Source organism: Perca flavescens, chromosome 12, assembly GCF_004354835.1.
Source record: "Perca flavescens isolate YP-PL-M2 chromosome 12, PFLA_1.0, whole genome shotgun sequence".
In the NCBI taxonomy this organism is placed as follows: domain Eukaryota; kingdom Metazoa; phylum Chordata; class Actinopteri; order Perciformes; family Percidae; genus Perca; species Perca flavescens.
The window spans coordinates 24,430,619-24,455,715 of NC_041342.1; the positions used below are offsets into that span (position 1 = coordinate 24,430,619).

Consider the following 25,097-nt stretch of genomic DNA (forward strand, 5'->3'; position numbering starts at 1 on the left):
CACTTTTTCCAAAGAATCTGTATCTGTAAACCACCAACTCTGCCCCCAAGCACACCAAACACAAAGTAAAACAATAGTATTTCCCAAAAACAATCTGCAGGCTTGGACACCGTTGGCAGCTGTCGGCTTACATGTAAACCATGTGTGAGACCAAATAGATTTGTTTCACGCTTGTTTCTTCCTATTCCACCTTTCCTGTTCCTTTTCAATGTGTTTTCTGTGATAAAGCTTAGATGCCTTCATCTACCATCTCATTAGCTTGCTTGGAATTGTTTGTGTAATTTGGGCCTTAATGATATCTATCTAACCCACTGAGAATAAGTTTGTGTGAGGATGGCATTGGCTGTGGTTGAGTGGTTAAAGTACAAGCCAGGAATTCATAGTTTCACTCAGGAAGCAAGAAAATTCTTTCACAAGAGAAGACATTTTCACACATATGGGTATATTTGTATATTTTATTACAAACATCTACAACAGTACACATCAAGCACAGCAGCCCTCAAAACAAATATAATAACAGTATTTACAGGAGAAACCTGACAGTGAGGGAGAAGACAAGTCGTGGGCCAGCAGACTGCTCCTTACTTTCTCAGACACCTTAAACACACACACACACACACACAATATACATATATACAGCATAAGCAAACACTAGCTGGAATGTAAACTGGAGGACTCTGACTCTGTGGTCGTGGAGGCCCCCGGGCGTCTTCGTGGTAAAATCTTCAAACTGGATGCTCGGCTCAGAGTGAGGGCTCTTCGGGCCGAACTCTTGAACCCCGCCCCCAGGAAGGCGTACAGCAGCGGGTTCAGGCAGCAGTGTGCAAATGCCATGGGCTCAGCCACCCCCAGCCACACGCCCAGGACGGCCTCCAGGCTGCAGCCACGGGGCAGGACCTCCAGGCGCAGCAGAGCGTCCACAGAGATGCCCACTCCGTAGGGCAGCCAGCAGACGAAGAAGCAGAGAACCAACGCGATGGTGGTCCTGACCGCTCGCCGCTTCTGCCTCTGGCCCCCAAGCGGGCCCCGGGTCAGCCTGGTGACAATGACGCAGTAACACACCAGGAGGACCAAGCCTGGGATCACCAGACCCACCAGGACCAGCTGGAGGTGGAAGACTGCAACCCAGAGAGGAGCGTTGTCTTCTGGGTAGAATCGCTGGCACAGAGTGGCCCCCTCGCCTCCTTCCTGAGTCCGAGCAAATATCAAGTCAGGCACTGCCAGGAGGCCGGCAGGCAGCCAGGCACCTGCAGCGAGAGAAGAAGATTAAAAGAAGTTAGCTATTGTGGAAATAAGACAAATAAAGAGGAGAGTTGCAACGAAAAAAAGAAATAGAAAGCAAACCAGTCTTTGGACACATACCCACATAAACCAGTCTGTGTGCCAGCAGCTGCCTCAGCCCACCAGTGTTTGTGTCCGTGGCTCGGACCACTGCCAGGTAGCGGTCCAGGCTGATGAATGCCAGGATGAGCACGCTGCCGTACAGGTTGACCGTGTAGATAACGTGCACACCAACGCAGGTGGCCGCTCCGAAACGCCAGTCGGCCAGGGCTGAGTCCACGGCCCAGAACGGCAGAGCCAGAACAAAGAGGAGATCAGCAGCTGAGAGATGCAGGCGATATCGGTCTGTGAGGCTACACTTTGACCTGTAAACAAACACGGGGGAGGAAATCATTAAGCCTATTTCTTATTGGTTCTTGTTAGGGACACAAAGAGAATCATCAGATCAATCACCACCCCAACCCCCCCCTCACCTGCGTTGGCAGCCCAGGACTATGACAACCAGGCCGTTTCCAGTGATGCCCAGTGTGAAGATGAGGGCATAGACAACAGGCAAGAAGACCTGCTGAATGTTAGCAGTCATCACATGCTCCACGTCACAGGGCTCCTCCAGATCCCCTCCCAGGTCACCAGAACCAGAACCTGAGCCGGTGTCGTTGAAGTCATAGTCAAAGAAGATATGCTGGAGAGATGAAGATGACGATGATGATGATGATGATGATGAGTAAGGGCAGGAAGCAAACAACAATTGGTCCTAAACACAGATTTGTGATTTTACTCAAAAGCTCACGTTTGCCTACACATCACCAACAACCTTACCTCATAGTACGACATGACGGAGGCAGTCTTTCTCCTTTCTCAACGGAGTGAAGTTGAGACTTCTGTTCACAGGGGATATATAGTTGTGTTCATGCTCCACCCCTAAACACTGTGACACATCTGTGTTCCTGCTGAAACGTTTTTCCTGTTTTCGAGGTGTCAGGTGCTGATAGTGGTTGTATTACAGGATACTGTGTTGTGTGTGTGGGCACACTGCTTGAATTGTTTTGGCCCTGAGACCTCTGGTTTGTGATAATAGGGACTGCCGAAGAGAATCGGACAATGTATAATGTGTGTGTGTGTGTGTGTGTGTGTGTGTGTGTGTGTGTGTGTGTGTGTGTAGAGTGTCTCCAAACTCCGTGCTCTGTTAAATCAGGACAAGCAGCAGGAGTTTCAGCTTCCCCCACCAGAGTGTGAACATAGTTGCTTTTGCGTCACTGTCTTATATGATGCATACAAGCATTCATGCATTAAAATGCATAGAGAGGCAGACACTGAGAGAGGAAGAGGAATGTGAGATGATTATCAGCTGTGTTCTGGTAACGCTGTAAGACTTTATTTGATCCTTCACTGCCAGTGAACAGTAAGTGTGTGTGTGTGTGTGTCTGTGTGATATTAGTGTCACCTTTCTGAAAGCAAACTTACAAATGTTTCAACACCATGTGAGCAGGAGCATTTATGGAGACTAGAGATGTAACGGTATGAAAATTTAACCTCATGGTTATAGTGACCAAAATGATCAGGGTTTTCAGTATTATCGCGGTATTTTTAAAAGTGTGTTCAAGATACTTTCGAAATAAAAATAGTAAAAACTATTTACATATTAAACATATCAGACTAAAAGATGATACAGAGGAAGTGTAGCCATGATGTGCTTTGTCAATTAAATCTGGGTGGTTTGTCAAATGTTATGGTTCAGCAGATAAAATACCTGTTTACCTGGAGCCCATCCATCCATCCATCTTCGTCCGCTTATCCGGTGTCGGGTCGCGGGGGGAGCAGCTCCAGCAGGGGACCCCAAACTTCCCTTTCCCGAGCAACATTAACCAGCTCCGACTGGGGGATCCCGAGGCGTTCCCAGGCCAGGTTGGAGATATAATCCCTCCACCTAGTCCTGGGTCTTCCCCGAGGCCTCCTCCCAGCTGGACGTGCCTGGAACACCTCCCTAGGGAGGCGCCCAGGGGGCATCCTTACCAGATGCCCGAACCACCTCAACTGGCTCCTTTCGACGCAAAGGAGCAGCGGCTCTACTCCGAGCTCCTCACGGATGACTGAGCTTCTCACCCTATCTCTAAGGGAGACGCCAGCCACCCTCCTGAGGAAACCCATTTCGCCGCTTGTACCCTGGATCTCGTTCTTTCGGTCATGACCCAGCCTTCATGACCATAGGTGAGGGTAGGAACGAAAACTGACCGTAGATCGAGAGCTTTGCCTTCTGGCTCAGCTCTCTTTTCGTCCTGGCAGTGCGATAGATTGAATGCAATACCGCACCGCTGCGCCCGATTCTCCGACCAATCTCCCGCTCCATTGTCCCCTCACTCGCGAACAAAACCCCAAGGTACTTGAACTCCTTCACTTGGGGTAAGGACTCATTCCCTACCTGGAGAAGGCATTCCATCGGTTTCCTGCTGAGAACCATGGCCTCCGATTTAGAGGTGCTGATCCTCATCCCAACCGCTTCACACTCGGTTGCGAACCGATCCAGTGAGTGCTGAAGGTCGCAGGCCGATGATGCCATCAGGACCACATCATCTGCAAAGAGCAGCGATGAGATCCCCAGCCCACCAAACTGCAACCCCTCCCCACCCCGACTACGCCTCGATATCCTGTCCATAAATATTACAAACAGGATTGGTGACAAAGCGCAGCCCTGGCGGAGGCCAACCCTCACCTGAAACGAGTCCGACTTACTACCGAGAACCCGGACACAGCTCTCACTTTGGTCATACAGAGATTGGATGGCCCTGAGTAGAGACCCCTCACCCCATACTCCCGCAGCACCTCCCACAGTATCTCCCGGGGGACCCGGTCATACGCCTTCTCCAAATCCACAAAACACATGTAGACCGGTTGGGCATACTCCCAGGCTCCCTCCAGGATCCTTGCGAGTGAAAGAGCTGGTCCGTTGTTCCACGACCAGGACGGAATCCGCATTGTTCCTCCTCAACCCGAGGTTCGACTATCAGCCGAACCCTCCTTTCCAGCACCTTGGAGTAGACTTTACCAGGGAGGCTGAGAAGTGTGATACCCCTATAATTGGCACACACCCTCTGGTCCCCCTTTTTTAAAAAGAGGAACCACCACCCCAGTCTGCCACTCCTTTGGCACCGTCCCAGACTTCCACGCAATGTTGAAGAGGCGTGTCAACCAGGACAGCCCCTCCACACCCAGAGCCTTGAGCATTTCTGGACGGATCTCATCAATCCCGGGGCTTTGCCACTGTGTAGTTGTTTGACTACATCAGTGACTTCCGCCTGGGAAATCGACGACAATCCCCGTTATCCTCCAGCTCTGCCTCTAACATAGAGGGCGTATTAGTCGGATTCAGGAGTTCCTCAAAGTGCTCCCTCCACCGCCCCTATTACCTCCTCAGTGGAGGTCAACAGTGTCCCATCCTTACTGTACACAGCTTGGATGGTTCCCCGCTTCCCCCTCCTGAGGTGGCGAACAGTTTTCCAGAAACACTTTGGTGCCGACCGAAAGTCCTTCTCCATGTCTTCTCCAAACTTCTCCCACACCTGCTGCTTTGCCTCTTTCACGGCAGAGGCTGCAGCCCTTCGGCCCTTCGGTACCCTGCAACTGCCTCCGGAGTCCTCCGAGATAACATATCCCGGAAGGACTCCTTCTTCAGTCGGACGGCTTCCCTGACCACTGGTGTCCACCACGGTGTTCGTGGGTTACCGCCCCTTGAGGCACCTAAGATCCTAAGACCACAGCTCCTCGCCGCAGCTTCAGCAATGGAAACTTTGAACATTGTCCACTCGGGTTCAATGCCCCCAGCCTCCACAGGGATGCACGAAAAGCTCCGCCCGGAGGTGTGAGTTGAAAGTCTGTCGGACAGGGGCCTCCTCCAGACGTTCCCAATTTACCCGCACTACACGTTTGGGCTTACCAGGTCTGTCCAGAGTCTTCCCCACCCCTGACCCAACTCACCACCAGATGGTGATCGGTTGACAGCTCTGCCCCTCTCTTCACCCGAGTGTCCAAAACATACGGCCTCAGATCAGATGAAACGATTATGAAATCGATCATTGACCTTGGCCTAGGGTGCTCTGGTACCAGGTACACTTATGAGCATCCCTATGTTCGAACATGGTGTTCGTTATAGACAATCCATGACTAGCACAGAAGTCCAACAACAAACAACCACTCTGGTTTAGATCAGGGAGGCCGTTCCTCCCAATCACGCCTCTCAGGTGTCTCCATCATTGCCCACGTGTGCGTTGAAGTCCCCCAGCAGAACAATGGAGTCCCCCACTGGAGCCCCATGCAGGACTCCAGTCAAGGTCTCAAGAAGGCCGAATACTCCGAACTCCTGTTTGGTGCATATGCACAAACAACAGTCAGAGTTTTCCCCCACAACCCGCAGGCGTAGGGAGGCGACCCTCTCGTCCACCGGGTAAACTCCAACACAGCGGCGCTCAGCCGGGGCTTGTGAGTATCCCCACACCCGCCCGGCGCCTCACACCCTGGGCAACTCCGGAGAAGAAAAGAGTCCAACCCCTATCCAGGAGTATGGTTCCAGAACCGAGACTGTGCGTGAGGTAAGCCCCACCAGATCTAACCGGTAGCGCTCCACCTCCCGCACCAGTTCCGGCTCCTTCCCCCACAGAGAGGTGACGTTCCACGTCCCCAGAGCCAGCGTCTGCCGCCCGGGTCTGGTCCGTCGAGGCCCCTGACCTTCACTGCCACCCATGTGGCATCGCACCCGACCCCAACGGTTCCTCCCACAGGTGGTGGGCCCATGGGCTGGAGAGATGGGAGCCACGTCGCTTGTTCGGGCTGTGCCCGGCCGGGCTCCGTGGCAAACCCGGCCACCAGGCGCTCGCCGACGAGCCCGCCGTCTGGGCCTGGCTCCAGACGGGGGCCCCGGGCTTCCTCCGGGCAGGGTCACTCCATCTCTACCTTGCTTCTTCATTGGGGTTTTTGAACCATTCTTTGTCTGGCCCCTCACCTGAGACCACTTTGCCTTGGGAGACCCTACCAGGAGCACAAAGCTCCAGACAACACAGCCCTCAGGTTCACAGAGACACACAAACCTCTCCACCACGATAAGGTGATGGTTCACGGAGAAGTACCTGGAGCCCAAACAGGCTATATGTAACTTAACCTTAATACTATGATCCAGACGAGAGAGAGAGAGAGACGCATGAGTGACGGAGGGAGAGCAGGGAAAGGAAATGCAGCTGAATGAATACGCTGCCTGCACCGCCACGAATTAGTCTACAATATGTGTAAGAAACACTGGTTTCCACACCGTCGTAATCCACCGTGATAATAATTATATTTTAAATTAAAACGGTAATTGTTATTTTCAACATTTCTATCGTGATTTACCGTTACACCGGGTAATCGTTACATCCCTAATGGAGACTGGAGTGTGAACCTGTACTGTTTTACAGTGTTTACTGTAATAATGAATTAATTGACCAAAGGATGTTTTAAATGAATGATATAAAATGCATCATAAAACTCAAAACTACAAAAAGGAATTTAATTTGACAACATTTCTATTTTATCATTGTCTTTAAATGAATACAATATAATTGAATTTTGAAATGAAATAGCAAATACTTATAAAAAAAAGGATGTTTTATTTCTTTACTCATTTTTCTTTCTATCAGGTCCCATCTCACAATTAAATTGCTTCCTGCTTTAACTTTTCCAGTTCATGACGGTTTAATTTAAACGTGTGAGCAGCATAGAGCAACGGCTGGAGCTGTGATTTGCCAGCTGCTATGTGTTGGCAGGACTCCGGTCAATCAGAGCACCTACTGCTTTGTACATTTCGCTTGATTTGTAGGTGGCACACTGCTTACATTTACACTGCATCCATGTGTGTGATACGGTCGGTCAGCAGACACATTTCCTGGCTTGGCACTGGCAGTTCTGACATTAAATCCCCATCCTCTCCCAATACAATAATCCCATAAGTAAACAGCAACACCCCCAATAAGTGCTGCCAAGCCTTCAAGACCCAACTCTCAGTCTCTTATCTCTTGCTCATTTACCCCACCCTTTCCTCCACATTCACTGGTATCAGCACAAACATCTTGAAAATAACATTGCTGTGTATTATGACCTATTCCTGAGTTACCCTCATCAAAATGAGCCAGATGACTCAGTGTCTGCACTGGCTTTATTAATTGGGGTTACGCTGCTGAATAGTAAGCTTGTTTTGAAGCAGACTTTGAGCTCTCATTACAGGACACACACAGGTGTAAGTCATTTCCTTTAGTCAATACTTTAGATTTATAGGTGCAGAGATCTGGTTAATATGCATACTGGCTCACTAGGACACTAAACAATCGTTAATGTTATTAATTACACCTGTACCTTTCTCTTTGGACAAGTCTTCTGTAAAAAATGCACACTAAATGACACACAGCTGATATACCGTACTGTAACCGCAGTGCTGATTCCTGCATTAAGTGGTGCCACCATGTGGGCTTCTAGAGAAAGGGTCTTACACTGCCCAACACCTCTGAAAATACTACCAACAGATCCCTTTACCATCGGTACCATCTTACAGAACATGGCTCATGTTCACCACTTGCTATTTATTTATAATATTCTTAGTAAACATTCTTTGTGTTTTTTTTATACATACAGAAAGGGCAGGCAGACACTGTGTCCCAAATACCTACTATACGATATGATCTTTATAGTTTTTGCAATTATTAAACTTTTTTTTTTTTTTAAATAAATATTCCTTACTATTTTGTACAAAGAGAAATTGATGCAACCGGATGTCAAACTGCGACATATATTGTGAGACAACTTTTTAAAATATATTTAATTTAGTCACTTTTCTATTGTAAAGCGACCACAAACACACTCATAACTTGCTTTGAATTAGTATATCTTATTCAATTGGGACACAGCTATAGTCATCTGAATAATCTTACTGAAAGTGCTCATGTAGGTCTACTGGTAAGGAAAATTTTAAATCTGTCTATCGTTGGCATACAGTAAAAACAGCTTTAATGTCAAAATAAAAACTTTAAATATATACTATTGGAAATTCCAAAAAATAAATAACACGCAAGTACGTGGAACTGCAGCAGTACTTTGCCAATAAACTCAGACCTATAGGCACAGGTATGACTCCAGGTACACCGGAGCAAGTATTTACAGGAAATATCATAAGTCAAAGCTACAATATGGCTAGAATAGCTGTTAAAGTGTAGCTTAAAAACAGTCAGAGTCACGTCACTAACATGTTTCTCGGACGATCATGTTGCTTTTGCCACGCAACTGCACAAGCAAGTCTCTGAATCCACCCCTCTTCTTTGGTGTTTTCTGCTTGGGTGGGACCTCGCTTGGCTTGGTGGTTGTCAGGGTGACTGTGGAGGGAATCAAACCAACATTCAGATTTGCATCCGCTTGATCGTCGACTTCTTGATCGCCACGACCCTCACGACTGCTACTGTGACCGCTGGTTGGGTGAAGACCGATCTCATTGGTACTGCTAATACTGATGTGTTGGCTGTGATTGTTGCTGTGGAGACGCTGCTGCTTAGTGGCGCGAGGATCCTGAGAACCATCTCGCCTCCTCTTCCTCCTGTTTTTCTTCCTCTCCTTTTTCACTGGCACTCTGACAAGCCGTGTAAGGTTTCTGACGCACAAAAAAAACGCACCACATTCAAGTCATTTTTTATGTAAACAGGCTCACTGATCTGCTTCGCTAGGAAATGTGTTACGTGTACAGAAGCATTACCTCGGAAGGAAAGTGTGCAGCCTCGAGCAGGCTGATGATTCTCCCTCTCCCACACATTGTGCAGGTCGCTTTGCACCATTGTTGACCTTAAGTCTTTTCTTAACCAGTTGTACATGGAGCAAAAGCTTCCTGACAAAACAGAGAAGTGCAGACAGTTATAATGAGCTGGGAGCATATACATTTTCATGGCTACTGGTGTTCCACCTTAAAGCCAGTAACCACACATACAAGCAGCCTTACCCTCTTGCATTAGGCAGCCTCTTAGGTCTCCAGTTCTTGATCAGGACCCACTGGTCACATGTCAGGGACTTGGGATCTGGAGAAAGAAACAAGAAAGAGATGTTGAACATAATAATAATAATAATAATAATAATAATAATAATAATAATAAATGTAATTTATATAGCGCTTTTCACAAACTCAAAGTCGCTTTACAGGGCAGGTAGATAATAAAAACAATTCACAACAAATCAAATTAAAGCCAAGCAAAACAAGATTCAGGCACAGATGAAAAGGGAGGGGGCGTGGGGTTATGGATAGGCATAGGTGAAGAGATGGGTCTTGAGGCGGGACTGAAAGACGGTGAGGGACTCAGAGGTGCAGATCTCTTGGGGGAGGGAGTTCCAGAGCCTGTGAGCTGCCCTGAAGAAGGCTATGTCCCCAAAACTGTGGAGATTGGACTTGTGGATGTAGAGGAGACCGACTGAGGTGGATCTGAGGGACCGTGTTAGCATGCATCGGTGTACTGGATATAGACTGACCCACCGAATGATCTCTGTGTGTTGCTCTCTAGCGAATTCAATAGCTTCTGACTCCTGTTTAATTCAATTTAATTTATACTTATACATCAGAACTGGCAGACTTTACGAGAGAAAATAAGTCTCAAGAATTATTAGCATGTGAAAATGGTTACAATGAGTTCCTACAGTAACCACATCATAACTTTTTATCCCGCTGACCACGAAAATGAGTCAAGAAGCTGTTTTTGTTTTTGTGTGTAGAAGCAAATATTTTTAAATATCTGGATGGATAGCATGCCAGGAGGGAGAAAATGTGCCTTTTGTACTTTGTGTTTAATGAAACATTAATAAAACTATGTTGTGGCTTTAACATCTGATCTTATTCACAATACACGCATCTTTTCTGTGTACTAGTATTTGCTGTAGCAATTGCCCAATTTCCCCCAAAACACATTGCATTGTTGCTAAAACAACGAATGAGTGCACTCACCGTTGTCTAGGAGTTTGTTTTTAATTGGTGCTTTCATCTTCTTTGCCTTCTGGTAGAGATTCTGACAGTCTGAGCACAAGCCCTGCGAGGGCCTCGGTTTCTTGGGAGAGGCGTCACGCAGGAAGGAAGGACCAGAAGCTATGCTGCTGGTAACAGAGCAGCAGTCTTCATCTGACTCGTCCACTCCTTCATCAGTCACCTCTACAGACTTCCCTTCATACTCTGCGATATCTTTTTCTTCATGTGTGCTGTTAATGATGTCGATGATGTCACGGTCCTTCCCCTCATCTCGATTGACTACGCTGTCGCCAGCTTCGATCCTCCTCAGGCCTGTCCTCTGTCTCTTACCCCTCAACTTGCGCTGGATAACTTCTTCATTTGGGCTGGGGCTTCTCTGGGGGCTCTTCTTGGAGGCCTTTGGTAGTCTGGAGGGGCGTTGGCGATACATGGGTCTCTTCCACTTCAGACAATACTCAAATGAACTGTAAAAGAGAGCAACAGTCACTACCTGTAATCAAGCATAGTGTAATACATTGGTATGTGTTCATTACACAGTGAAGTTTTCATGTGGTCTCACCTATAATATTCTATTCTTATGGATGATGAATTAATGAACTCCAAGCCCTCTGCCTCAAACTCGCTTTCAGTCGCAGGCCTGTAAAGACAACAAACTACTTTAATGAAAGATAATCAAAACAGTGGAAGGGAAAAAAATACAGCACAATATTAAAATATGATCTTGATACTGTTTCAGCTTGATCTCAATTGTCAAGTCAATTTTATTTATATAGCCGAAAGTCACAAATCTGCCTTAAGGGGCTTTACAATCTATACAGCATTGTTACGTGCATCGTGTAAATATTGTTAAACAGCGGACTAACGTTAGCTACATATAACTAAAACTGTATTTTGCCTTAAGTTGAGCCCGAGAGAACAAACAGTAACGTATGCTGTGTCAATGAGTCTGTGGTCTAAAACTAGGTTTTTAACAGGGTCCCTCCAAAGGACAGGATCTCAAGAACAGGTAACGATAATGCTGCCCCCACTCCATAAAAGGCTACTTTCCTTAAGATCATTTTAGCATCTTGGCTAAGCTAGCCAAACTAAAATACCGTAGACAACGACTGAAGGCTTGCGGGCACGAGATCAACAACGACACCGTCAGCACTGAAGCTAGGCTATGCCTTTAAAACTTACTGCTCCTCAGATTGTTCACAGTTTACGTGATCTGGCATGTTCGTAACTGCTTTTACTGACATATAGCTACAGCGACAACACAACGAGGCGCTTACTTGTTAACATACTGGCTAAAATCCCCTATTGAGCTCGCGGACCCGTGTTTGTTTTGTTGTGTTTATTGCTCGAGGACAAAACTTGAAGCGCGCGGCGGAAGATGCTCTGCTGCCATAGGCTGGCGTGTCGGTTCATTCTTCTTCTACTGCTGCTGTTTGACCAAAACAAGGAAAATGGCGCGTTAGCGCCACCACGCCCATTAAGAGAACCACGCCACGTTTTCATACATCCATGACGCCAGGTTATATAACAAATAAATCAATAAGCACATTTTTAATCCGGTTTTTGTGTAACTGTGGCTGATGTTATAGCTGCATAACCGTTAGCTTTCTTGTGATTGTGACGTTAGAAAATATCAAATATTTTGCATAGGCCTACAAAATTGAGATTGGGACCATCCCTAAATGTATCTATGATGTCCAAATTAAATATTACTTCTCTTTTACTGAAAATCCCATATCAATGAAATTGCCTCCAACTGCTATAGCTGTAAATCGTTGCTCTGGTTAAAGAGAGGACTTTGAACACCCACAGCAGAGGAATTTCAACCCAGGCAGAGGGGGGCAGGCATAGCTTAGGCTACATGAACATTGAAAGCAGAAAGAACCTCACAATTTCCTGTGTGTTGGATTCAGTGAGCTGCAGACACCGAGAAAAGAGAACAATGTGGAAAGCAGCAGTGTTTGTGTTCCTGCTACTAAACCTGGATATACAGGTGAATGGTGCTGTAGATAAGACGAGGGGGTCTGTGGTAGAAAACTCCAGGACAGAGAAGAAGGTGAAGACAGAAGAGGCTGAAGCAAACAACAACATTCCTGCAAGTGACACTGCTTCTTCAGGTTTTTTGGGCAACTTGCTGGTGGTACCCATGGATGGGAGTCACTGGGTGGGTATGAAGGCCATTGCCCAAGAAATGGGTCGTCGTGGACACCGGGTTACAGTGGTGATTCCAGAGATTAGCATGCGGATGGGCCCAGGGAAACACTACAACACTGTGACCTATCCTGTTCCTTATGACAAGGCTCATATTGACTCTATCATGTCCTCAAACAAGGACATGATGCAAACATCTGCACATTCTTTCACGGAGAAGATACGGAAAGGATTCTCAAAAATCCAGAAAATAACAGGCTTTATCCACACCACAGCAGAGAGCCTACTGTTCAATGTCAGTCAGATCTCACATCTGGCACAGCAGGTGAGTGCAAATACAGGATCAGGTGTAAAATCTAATAAATTCAATACAATAGTCTTGCACATTATACAGAATTTGTGAGGCATTTGTGTAAACTACCTTCTGGTGCTGCTGGTATATTGTATTGCATTATACTGTAAAGTGTTTGTGTCATCATAGTGTATAACCCCTGTATGAAGTTGGGACAGCGGTTTACTTATTTGCAATTAAGTGTCAAATATACAAGTACTCCTGCAAAAAACCCTGTAAATGACATTATTAAATTGTTAATACTGATGTATTTATATTGTAGGTAGCATTCACTGCTGTAGCTGGTTGAGGTGGAGCTTAATTTACTTAATTAGGTATTGTAGTCCAGAGGTTCTCGTTCCCAACCTGGGCCACAAGAAAATACACATACCCCTAATGAAATAAAGGGAAAATGTGAAAATGTGTCTTTGGTGTCGGGTCTGCCAAAGCGAGGCTACTTTCGTGAAACCGCTAACCACTCACATTTGAAAGATGACAAGGAACCCTGACCAGACACTGTTTTTTTTTATAGGGTCACATTCCAAAATGTTTAGAAATTACTGGTACATGCATACATAACATATATTGTAAGTTTATCATAATGTATGTTTTTAATGTAAAATTCTTTATCTGCAAGGTAACTATAGCAGACAAATAAAGTGAAGTAAAAAGTGACATCACTTGACATGTATGTAATGTCCGTTGTAAAATCAATGCATGATAAAGCAAAAGGAAAGGTGCTTTTATAAGTGCATACTGTTGAAGATTCACCCGTTTCATATTTTTCCTTTGCACCTTTCCACTCTGCAGAACTTTGATGCAGTCCTAACGGACCCCATGGTGCCCACAGGCTCATTAATAGCTCGGAAATTTGGTGAGTTCAGCCACATTTGGATCATCTGTTCTCTTTTATGTTTGCACATTTTTTCACAGCTCATATATCAAATCCTTTTCAGGTATCCCTACTATAAATTTGCTGAGGGGAATTCCATGTTCCTTGGATATGAAGTCTGCAGGCTGCCCCTCCCCGCCCTCATATGTGCCCCGCTTTTTCACCAGATACACAGATAAAATGAGCTTCCAGGAGAGAGCTTTCAACACTTTGGTGAGGACTTACAGCCAGATGTGCATCCACGGTGCATGCATGAAGGATGGCCATGTTTTCACATTCTATAAAATGACTCTACAAGTTATTAGGTAAAACACAAATTATGTGTTGACCAAACTAATGCCCCTACTTCAGATTCCTCATTTATTTTGCTAGTTGTCACCAAATTCTAGATAAAGATATCAGGTACAGTACCAATCAAGTTTTGAGACGCTTTCAGAATGGGAAAGCATGTCCAAACTTTTGACTAGTACTGTATATCTGAGATTTTCGCAATTGTCTGACCCACCTTGCCTCCATTAATATACCAATATACTAACAAACCCCCATAGCATCTGTCTCCCTACTTTAGATTACATTCAAAGTCAGGCAGTAGGTCAAGATGAACCAGTTCAACTACTGCACGATGAAATGAATAACTTCAGTTCCTGCAATGTTAAAATGTAACTGAAATTCAACTCTTTTGCCAAGCACCTATGCCTTACTTTGTACATTTTTTCATTGTTGCTCTGTGATACCTCTGACATACAGGTGGCTTTATTGGAGCCATTGCTATGCCGACTGATGTATTGGCACTTTGACCAAATAGCCTATCAGTTTCTGGGAGAGGAGGTGGGCATAGCTGAAGTGCTGTCAGAGTCTGCTATCTGGCTGCTGAGGTAAGGTTAGATATTAAGATTTAGGAGAAGAAAACACATCAACCTAGATGGTCCTATGAAGAAGTACTTAATAATATTAAACTAATAAACAAGATAGGAATGATGCAAAGGTAGTTTTACTGTTACTGTTGTTTTATGCATGTAAATCACACTAAAAGAACAAAAGGTCTTAGAATCTGATAAATATTGTAATACTGTGTTAAAACAGGATGGACTTCACACTGGAGTTCCCACGTCCTCTCATGCCTAATGTAGTACTAGTTGGTGGAATCAACTGCAACGTGAGACATCCTCTTCCTGAGGTAAGGGCTGAGTGGTATTGATTCAACCTTTTGATTTTGTGTTTCCACTGCTAATATTGTGGGGAGATAGAGAGCTAGATAGAGAGATGAATACCAGACCCTAGTTTGTGTGTTTTTTGCAGGATCTGGAGTCCTGGGTGTCAGGAGAACATGGGTTTGTAGTGTTCACCCTGGGCACCATGGTGTCAGATCTACCAGAAGAGACAACCTCCGTCTTCTTAGAAGCTTTCAGACAGATTCCACAGAAGGTACAGGAATATATTAACATAATCATACATCAATGCAATAATCAAAAGCATTAAATGACACTCAGCTTCTTTTGATAGGTTATATGGAGGTACACTGGGCAGGTTCCCGACAGTTTCCCAGAAAATGTGAAGTTGATGAAATGGGTGCCTCAGAATGACCTACTAGGTCTGTAACTCCACTGCAAAACATCCTGAAATGTGAAGCGCACGACTCAATACTGAGAGATGATGTGTCCCTTACCGTAACATCTGAAATCTTTGTGTGTTGTGTGTTAGCACATCCTGGAGCTCGGGCTTTCATCACTCATGCTGGCTCTCATGGTCTCTTTGAGGGACTGTGTCATGGTGTTCCCATGGTGATGATGCCAATTGGGGGGGACCAGCCTGACAACGCAATGAGGTTTGCAAGCAGAGGAGCTGGAGTTGTGTTGGATATTTATTCGATCACTACAGAGAGCCTTCTTCAGGGACTGAATGAGGTCATCAATGACACCAGGTGAGGGATTAGAAGCTCGTTTTGGAATCTGATTTTTATACCATCTTCACTTCAGTGTTGTATTCTTCAAACCTTGCCATCAATCTGTTTATATCCAGGTATAAAGAGAACATGCAGAAGCTGTCGGCTCTCCATAAAGACCGGCCAGTTGACCCACTGGACCTTTCAGTGTACTGGACAGAATTTGTGATGCGGCACAAAGGGGCAAAACATCTCAGACCAGCTGTCCATGACCTCAACTGGCTCCAGTACTACTGCCTGGATGTAATAGCAGTACTGGCTACTCTAGTGCTGTTTTTTGTAATACTGACAGTAAAGTGCTTGAAACTATGCTTCTGGAAACTGAGCAGGAAGAGGAAGCAGGACTAACCTTCGGGTTTCTTCAAAGAAGTTTCCAAGTGATCAAATTACCAGAAAACAACTGTTGGTTGCTATACACACCCTTTACACAATGCCTTTACATGTGTCAACATACTGAATCAGAAATCTAGAGAAACAAGCTTGATAAGACATAGGTGTCATATTAAGATACTTCAGGACTCTAGGACTGTTTATAAAAGCGGTGTTGGTTTAATGAATAACAAACATGTGACCTTAGTGATGATAAATGAATGAACCCTTAGGTACTGGTTCTATGGATGTAAGTGATATCTCCACAGGTTGTCTGGTAAGAACAGGAAAGATGGTGATTGGTCAACAAATGCAGTCCATAGTACACACACTCATTGACATGCCATTCATTTTTGGTAGTTTTGGAATATCCCAATGTGAATGTGATTACTACGATAAAGGGAGTAAACAGAGAACATGTACAGACATTAATTATATGCTGTAATAATAAATAACAAACAGTACGGCATGAAATACACAATGCATGAATCCGCTACCGCTCAGAACAGTTACGTGATTGAGAGTTGAAGTTGTTTTTGTTATATCTTTTATTTTTTGCTCTGCTGTCAATGCTTGTATACCTTCTGGTAAGGACAGTTAATTATTTTTGTGGAAAAGAAGAAACATATTAAATTGAAGTTTGAGTGATGAAAATAAATTGACAAACAAAAGAAAACAGTGGCGTGATTCTGAGTCTTGTCGACCAAGGCGCATTCCAAAGGACAAAAGGGATCAAAAACGTTGTCAGAAAGTTGTTCCCATAGTATGCATATGCTTATTTTTCCAATGTAAGTGTTGTAGTAGAACCAGCAGGTGGCCAGTTATTTGTGATGTCATTTTGGAGACATTAGCTATATAATGATGAAACTAGTGAATATCTTTGTTGTATCTCTCTTCGGTTTTGCACTTTGTAGATGGACCCTGCGCACTCGTCTCACAGATGGCTGCTCATAGACCAATGCTATTTGTTCAGGTTGGAGGGGAGACAACCTGTTTTGATGAGATAAGGTTGAAGCTCTATGTCTACCTTACTATGGTAGAAAGAGGTGTCCTTTGTGTTTTTAAAAAGGTTGGTTAATGTATTATTGATCCCGGAAGTTTGAATATCTGAATATCATTCCAACTTCACGGGAGTTAATTAGCTATAAAGAGTTTGGGACCATTCCTGAACATAAGGAATACTGTCCAAATTAAATATTATTTGTGTTCACTTTCACTGAAAGTCCCATATCAATGACCTTTCAACTGCTAACACTTGAGGAATGCAGTAGTGCCTCTTTTTAACATATAGGACTTTGAACACACACAACTTGCTAAAACCACAGAGGAATTTCAACAGCGACCATAAGGGCAGGAATTGTTTCCACGAGAAGCACAAAGAAGAGACAGAGGAAAGAGAACAATGTGGAAAGCAGCAGTGTCTGTGTTCCTGCTACTAAACCTGGATATACAGGTGAATGGTGCTGTAGATAAGACGAGGGGGTCTGTGGTAGAAAACTCCAGGACGGAGAAGAAGGTGAAGACAGAAGAGGCTGAAGCAAACAACAACATTCCTGCAAGTGACACTGCTTCTTCAGGTTTTTTGGGCAACTTGCTGGTGGTACCCATGGATGGGAGTCACTGGGTGGGTATAAAGGCCATTGCTCAAGAAATGGGTCGTCGTGGACACCGGGTTACAGTGGTGATTCCAGAGATCAGCATGCGGATGGGCCCAGGGAAACACTACGACACTGTGACCTATCCTGTTCCTTATGACAAGGATCATATGGATTCTGTCATGGCCTCACACAAGGACCTGATGGAAAAATCTGCACAGTATTTCACGGAGAAAATAAAGATTGGATTCTCAAAATTCCAGAAAATTACAGGCTTTGTCCACACCACAGCAGAGAGCCTACTGTTCAATGTCAGTCTGATCTCACATCTGGCACAGCAGGTGAGTGCAAATACAGGATCAGGTGTCAAATGTAAGAAAATTCAATAGCCTTGCACCTTATATAGTATTTGTGTGGCATTTGTTTAGACTGTCTACTACATTTAAACTAACTTTTGGGGCTGCCACTATATTGGATTGCATTATACTGTAGTGTTTGTGTCATTGTGTAATGTGTAACCCCAAAAATTTAACCTTTTTTACGTGTAAAATATAAATGTACTTGTTCTGCAACAAAAACAAAAAAACAACCTCTGTGACTGATGAATTATTATATAGATATAGATAGCTTTATTTAACTCAGAAGGGCAATTTTGTTGCTACAGTCCACCGGAAAATATGTATACATTCATACTACCAGTCATCAATGACAAAGAGAGCACAATAAAAAGGCATATGGGAAAGTGTGAGATCCAGAAGTATACAACAAGAAAATTATTTGAAATAAAAACTGAATGAAGACGATAAAGTACGATAAAAAAAACTAAATAAAATAATAAAAATGTAAGTGCAGAGTGGATTGCACATACATAACAAATTACAATCCAACAATTTTAAACACATAACCCATATAAGGTTTGTGCAAAATACATTTCATTATTAGAGCATTCATGTCTAAGTAGCAATTACTGTTATAGCTGGTTGAGGTGGAGCTTGTTTTAACTAATTTACTTAATTATTGTAGGATGAGGTATTGTTGTTCAGAGGTTCCCAACATAAGGGTCACAAGATAAATCTGAGGGGTCATAAAATGATTAATAGGGGAGAAAATACATTTATAACCCTATGGACATCACACGTTATTTAAATAAAATTGAAAATGGAATGGAAAATATCTCTTTGGTGGAACCACGATCCTCTCACATTTGAAACATAAAAAGGAGCTCTGACCAGACACTAAAACAGTCACAATCCAAAAAGTTTATAAATTACTAGTACATATACATACAGTACATTACATACATTGTAAGTTTATCATAATGTATGTTTTAATGTAAACTCTTTATATGCAAGGTAACTACTGTAGCGCAGAAAATATAGTGGGGTAAAAAGTACAGTATATTTCTCTGAGAGACAGATGATATGTTTATACAAAAAAAGCTGCAAAAAAGGGTGCTTTAATAGTCCATACTGATTCATCCCTTACATCTAATTTGACTTTGCACCTTTCCACTCTGCAGAACTTTGATGCAGTCCTAACAGACCCCGTGGTGCCCACAGGCTCATTAATAGCTCGTAAATTAGGTGAGTTCAGCCACACTTGGATTATCTGTTCTCTTAAATGTCTGCACGTTTTCTCACAGGTCATACATCAAATCATTTTCAGGTATCCCTACTATAAATTTGCTGAGGGGGATTCCATGTTCCTTGGATATGAAGTCTGCAGGCTGCCCCTCCCCGCCCTCATATGTGCCCCGCTTGTTGACCAGATACACAGATAAAATGAGCTTCCAGGAAGAGAGCTTTCAACACTTTGGTGAGGACTTACAGCCAGATGTGCATCGACAGATGCATGCATGAATGGCTAGGTTTAATTCTGTAAAATCAATATACCAATATACTATCAAACCCCTATATGTCATTACATTTAGCAATGTAGCAGACCCCCTTAGTATCTGTCTCCCTACTTTAGGCTACATTCAAAGTCACGCAGTAGGTCAAGATGAACCAGTTCAACTACTGCACAATGAAATGAATAACATCGTTCCAGCACTGTTAAAATGTAACTGAAATTCTACTCTTTTGCCAAGCACCTATGCCTTACTTTGTAAATTTTTTCATCATTGCTCTGTGATGCCTCTGACATACAGGTGGCTTTATTGGAGCCATTGCTATGCCGACTGATTTATTGGCACTTTGACCAAATAGCCTATCAGTTTCTGGGAGAGGAGGTGGGCATAGCTGAAGTGCTGTCAGAGTCTGCTATCTGGCTGCTGAGGTAAGGTTAGATATTAAGATTTAGGTGAAGAAAACACATCAACCTAGATGGTCCTATGAAGAAGTACTTAATAATATTAAACTAATAAACAAGGGAGGAATAATGCAAAGGTAGTTTTACTGTTACTGTTGTTTTATGCCTCTAAATCACACAAGAAAAAAAGGTCTTAGAATCAGACTAGAAAATGCATTTCCTGCAGAAAATGCTTGTGAATGCTGAACATCTAGATTGCTAAAGCCAAACTGGATTGCTGGCTTGATTGCATAAAACGAAGGTGAAGTAGTGAGGATAGTTGGAAAAGAGGGAATGGTTTTAATTAGTATGAATCTCATTGGAATGTTGAATTAAACTAATAATATATTAAACAAATGGGATATTTTAAGTCTAAAAAATAAAAACAATCATAGTATGGCATGTCAAAAAGTCATAGTATAGGTATGTAAAAAAAGGTAATAAAAAGTAATATTATAGCATGTAAAAAAGTGATTAAAAGTCATAGTATAGTATGTCCAACAAAGAGAAAAAACATAGTAGCTATAGTATGTCCAAAAAACTGATAAAAAGGTAATAATCTGGTATGTCCAAAAAAAGTCATAGTAAAGCATGCCAAAAAGTGATAAAACAGTCATAATATTGTTTGTCGAAAAAAACATCATGAAAACAACCAGCCCAGATCCTGGGTCAAAGTCTGTTGTTATAACTTACCGGTTTCCTGTTGAAGCAATGTTAACCTCTGAGACACTATGCCAGCAAGAACTTTGTTCAAAACAGACATAGCTTAGTATGTCGGAAAAATCCATTAAAAATTCATAGTATAGTATGTCCAACAAAAAGAAAAGGTCATAGTTTTGTATGTCATTAAAAAGTCACGCTATAGTACGTAGAAAGTCATTGTTTGTTAAAGATTTGAAACCTCAACCTCCTATCTTGACTTTATCTCTAGAAGCTTATCTCACTGAGCTATTTGTGAAGCTTAATATGAAGTGGTTCGTAGTTGTATTTATCCTTCAAAAAAGTAATAGTTTAGTATGTACAAAAATTGATAAAAATGACATAGCATAGCATGCATTAAGAGCTTCACAAATAGCTCAGTGCGATAAGCTGCTAGTGATAAAATGCAAAACATGCTATGACTTTCTTGACATGCTATAATATTACTTTTTTTTTTTACATACCATAGTATAACTTTTTCATTACTTTTTTTGACATATTATGACTTTTTTCGATATACTATTCTGTGACGTTTTTTCAACATACTATACTATGACGTTTTAATTACATTTTTGTACAAACTAAACTATGACTATTGTCTTCAGTAATGTGAACGATAAATATAACTCTGAACCAATGCATTATTGGCTTCACAAAACCTCAGTGAGATAAGTTGTTAGAGATAAAATCAAGATTGGAGGTTGAGGGTTCAATTCTCAGACATACTTTGACGTACTATGACTTTTTTTATCACTCTTTTTCGACATACTATACTATGACTGTTTTATGACTTTTTTTGACATACTTCAGTATACTATGACTTTTTTTATGACTTTTTTCGACACGCTGTAGTATGACTTTTTTTTTATTACTTTTTTGTACATACTGAACTATGACTTTTTGTCCTCAATAATGTGAACGATAAATACAACTACGAACCAGTTCATTATTGGTTTCACAAATGGCTCAGTGAGATGCTCTGCTAGAGATAAAATCAAGCTTAGAGATTGACTTTTTTTCAACATACTATACTATGACTTTTTTTCATCAGACTATAGTATGACTTTTTATGACTTTTTGACATACTATACTATCACTTTTTCATGACTTTTTGACATACTATACTGTGATTTTTTAATCACTTCTTTGTACAAACTATACTATGACTTTTGTCTTCGGTAATGTGAACGATAAATACAACTACTACGAACCAATGTGTTATTACCTTCACAAATAGCTCAGTGAGATAAGCTGCTAGAAATAAAATCAAGATTGGAGGTACGACTTCTTTTCGACATGCTGTTTTATGACTTTTATCACTTTTTTGTACATACTAAACTATGACTTTTTGTCTTCAGTAATGTGAACATATTTTCGGCATACTATACAATGACTATTTCACAACATACTATAATATGACTTTTTTATGATTTAGAATAGTATGCAAAAAAACTTCATGAAAATTGACTTTTAATTGAACCTGGGTCTGCTGTGACTACTTGCTGTTTATAAAATAGATTAAAAAAAAAGTCAAAAAAATATATATTAAAAGTCATAGTATGGTATGTCGAAAAAAGTCAGTTTAGTCAAAAAAAGTGAAAAAAAGTCTATATAGTCATAGTACCGGAGCCTTTAAAGAGCTGAACATTTTTATATTTGAATGGTTTATGTAGCTAAAAGTACTGTAGGCAGAATTAGTAGGCGAGCGAAAATTGTACTGAAGAATCCGATAACAATACTGTGAATGCTGCTAAATCACAATAATATTGTGATACTATGTTAAAACAGGATGGACTTCACACTGGAGTTCCCACGTCCTATCACACCTAATGTAGTACTAGTTGGTGGAATCAACTGCAACGTGAGACATCCTCTTCCTAAGGTAAGGGCTGAGTGGTATTGATTCAACCTTTTGATTTTGGTTTTACTTCCTCCTCACATTATCTTCTAATATTGGTGCGAGACAGAAAGATAAATAGAGAGATGAATACCAGACCAGTTTGTGTATTTTTTGCAGGATCTGGAGTCCTGGGTGTCAGGAGAACATGGGTTTGTAGTGTTCACCCTGGGCACCATGGTGTCAGATCTACCAGAGGAGACAACCTCCGTCTTCTTAGAAGCTTTCAGACAGATTCCACAGACGGTACAGGAATATATTAACATAATCATACATCAATGCAATAATCAAAAGCATTAAATGACACTCAGCTTCTTTTGATAGGTTATATGGAGGTACACTGGGCAAGTTCCCGACAGTTTCCCAGAAAATGTGAAGTTGATGAAATGGGTGCCTCAGAATGACCTACTAGGTCTGTAACTCCACTGCAAAACATCCTGAAATGTGAAGCCCACGACTCAATACTGAGAGATGATGTGTCCCATACCGTAACATCTGAAATCTTTGTGTGTTGTGTGTTAGCACATCCTGGAGCTCGGGCTTTCATCACTCATGCTGGCTCTCATGGTCTCTTTGAGGGACTGTGTCACGGTGTTCCCATGGTGATGATGCCAATTTTGGGGGACCAGCCTGACAACGCAGTGAAGTTGGCGAGCAGAGGAGCTGGAGTCGTGTTGGATATTTATTCGATCACTACAGAGAGCCTTCTTCAGGGACTGAATGAGGTCATCAATGACACCAGGTGAGGGATTAGAAGCTCGCTCACAATGTCAGTTATCTCACGAAAAAAAAGCTCCTTAAATCTCTGTAAAATATAAAAGAAGTTTTGGAATCTGATTTTCATACCATCTTCACTTCAATGTTGTATTCTTCATATCTTGCCATCAATCTGTTTATATCCAGGTATAAAGAGAACATGCAGAAGCTGTCTGCTCTCCATAAAGACCGGCCAGTTGACCCACTGGACCTTTCAGTGTACTGGACAGAATTTGTGATGCGGCACAAAGGGGCAAAACATCTCAGACCAGCTGTCCATGACCTCAACTGGCTCCAGTACTACTGCCTGGATGTAATAGCAGTACTGGCTACTCTAGTGCTGTTTTTTGTAATACTGATAGTAAAGTGCTTGAAACTATGCTTCTGGAAACCGAGCAGGAAGAGGAAGCAGGACTAACCTTCGGGTTTCTTGTGCACATTTCCAAAGACATTTTTTAAGTAATCAAATTACCAGAAAACAACTGTTGGTTGCTATACACCCTCCACCCAATGCCTTTACATGTTTCAACATACTGAATCAGAAATCTAGAGAAACAAGCTTGATAAGACATAGGTGTCATATTAAGATACTTCAGGACTCTAGGACTGTTTATAAAAGCGGTGTTGGTTTAATGAATAACAAACATGTGACCTCAGTGACGATAAATTAATGAACCCTTAGGTACTGGTTCTATGGATGTAAGTGATATCTCCACAGGTTGTCTGGTAAGAACAGGAAAGATGGTGATTGGTCAACAAATGCAGTCCATAGTACACACGCTCATTGACATGCCATTCATTTATTGTTGGGAGTTTAGAATATCCCAATGTGAATGTGGTTACTACAATAAAGGGCGTAAACAGAGAAAATGTACAGTAGACATTAATTATATGCTGTAATAATAAATAATAAAAAGTATGGCATGAAATACACAATGCAAGAGTATTTCAATGCAAGGATAAACAATGCAAACATGAATAAATGAGGAGAATATAGCCATAACTGTATGAGTGTGGAGGAGCAAAGCACTGTTGCTGCATTCAGGGCTTAGCACCGCCAAGGACAGTTGTGATTGGTTTAAAAACGTAAATAAAATGTAAAATGCAAACATATAGGAGATAGTTCTGGCTAGACTATACATGAGACAGTATGTGGACTACCACAATATGATGTACAAATACCAGAATAATAACTATTATAATTAGAAAAGGCACTCAGAGAGCGTAGACCTCCTTTAATAACTTGATTATTATACAGTGTAGGGGCGTAGCACAAAATTCTGGGCCCTGATGAAAGGCATTTTCTATGGGCCCCTCCCCGCATCCACAGCTATTCATTCTAGCATCTTTTTGGGCCCTCCTCACATGAGGGCCCTGGGTACTCGGTCCCCTTTTTCCCCCCAGTCCAACGCCCCTGAGTAGTGTCACCAAAATTAGATCACACATATCTGGTCTCCTGTTAGTTGTACTACAACACTTATTATTGAAAGAAAAGGCCTTTGTATACTTTTGGGGATTTGAATTAAGTTGAATTTCATATGGTTACTAATACATCATGGGACCAATTGTGCATATATCCAGGCAAAAATACTCATGTGCAAGACAAATAATATTTAATCTCAGGGCATAATATAGCTTTTGCACACTGCTGGGCACCAATTATAGTTTATTAAATATTTTTAAGTTAACATTTCAATCTGCCTAAAGAAGATCTTGCAGATTGAAACATTACTTTATATAATTTAATACACAATTGAATATTTTCCCTAAGAAATATTGCCCAACATTATGCAAAAGCCTTTTTTTCAGAAGTGCTGTAGAATAACCAAAAGGAGACCAGTAATGTGTGAAGAAGTTTGGAGACATTACTCTATGTAATAACAAAACTATT

General features: G+C 42.4%; 3 protein-coding genes and 1 pseudogene across 7 annotated transcripts; 2 read left to right on the forward strand and 2 right to left on the reverse strand.

The window, feature by feature from the left end:
- Window positions 1-493: 493 nt before the first annotated feature.
- Window positions 494-2,168, reverse strand: LOC114565452 (C-X-C chemokine receptor type 4). Its single transcript, XM_028593510.1, has 4 exons — window positions 2,101-2,168; window positions 1,755-1,963; window positions 1,363-1,646; window positions 494-1,247 (listed from the first exon to the last, which is right to left on the reverse strand). Exons 1-4 carry the CDS (start codon window positions 2,113-2,115, stop codon window positions 652-654), a joined length of 1,104 nt encoding a protein of 367 aa, XP_028449311.1. The 5' UTR covers window positions 2,116-2,168; the 3' UTR covers window positions 494-651.
- A 4,754-nt stretch (window positions 2,169-6,922) lies between these two features.
- si:ch211-227n13.3 (uncharacterized) lies at window positions 6,923-11,744 on the reverse strand. 5 transcript variants are annotated; one of them, XM_028592905.1, is made up of 6 exons: window positions 11,563-11,744; window positions 10,848-10,941; window positions 10,271-10,752; window positions 9,281-9,356; window positions 9,041-9,169; window positions 6,923-8,938 (listed from the first exon to the last, which is right to left on the reverse strand). In XM_028592905.1, exons 1-6 carry the CDS (start codon window positions 11,570-11,572, stop codon window positions 8,536-8,538), a joined length of 1,194 nt encoding a protein of 397 aa, XP_028448706.1. In that variant the 5' UTR covers window positions 11,573-11,744; the 3' UTR covers window positions 6,923-8,535. The 5 variants fall into 5 exon arrangements, with proteins under 5 accessions (XP_028448706.1, XP_028448705.1, XP_028448708.1 ...); XM_028592904.1 differs by having other exon boundaries at window positions 10,848-10,925; window positions 11,468-11,743; XM_028592907.1 differs by having other exon boundaries at window positions 10,848-10,925; window positions 11,563-11,742.
- LOC114565072 (UDP-glucuronosyltransferase 1-1) lies at window positions 11,645-16,587 on the forward strand. Its single transcript, XM_028592903.1, has 9 exons — window positions 11,645-12,761; window positions 13,578-13,641; window positions 13,724-13,872; window positions 14,407-14,534; window positions 14,743-14,836; window positions 14,959-15,084; window positions 15,163-15,250; window positions 15,361-15,580; window positions 15,679-16,587. Exons 1-9 carry the CDS (start codon window positions 12,147-12,149, stop codon window positions 15,947-15,949), a joined length of 1,755 nt encoding a protein of 584 aa, XP_028448704.1. The 5' UTR covers window positions 11,645-12,146; the 3' UTR covers window positions 15,950-16,587.
- A 785-nt stretch (window positions 16,588-17,372) lies between these two features.
- LOC114565994 (UDP-glucuronosyltransferase 1-1-like) lies at window positions 17,373-23,624 on the forward strand (annotated as a pseudogene).
- Window positions 23,625-25,097: the final 1,473 nt, after the last annotated feature.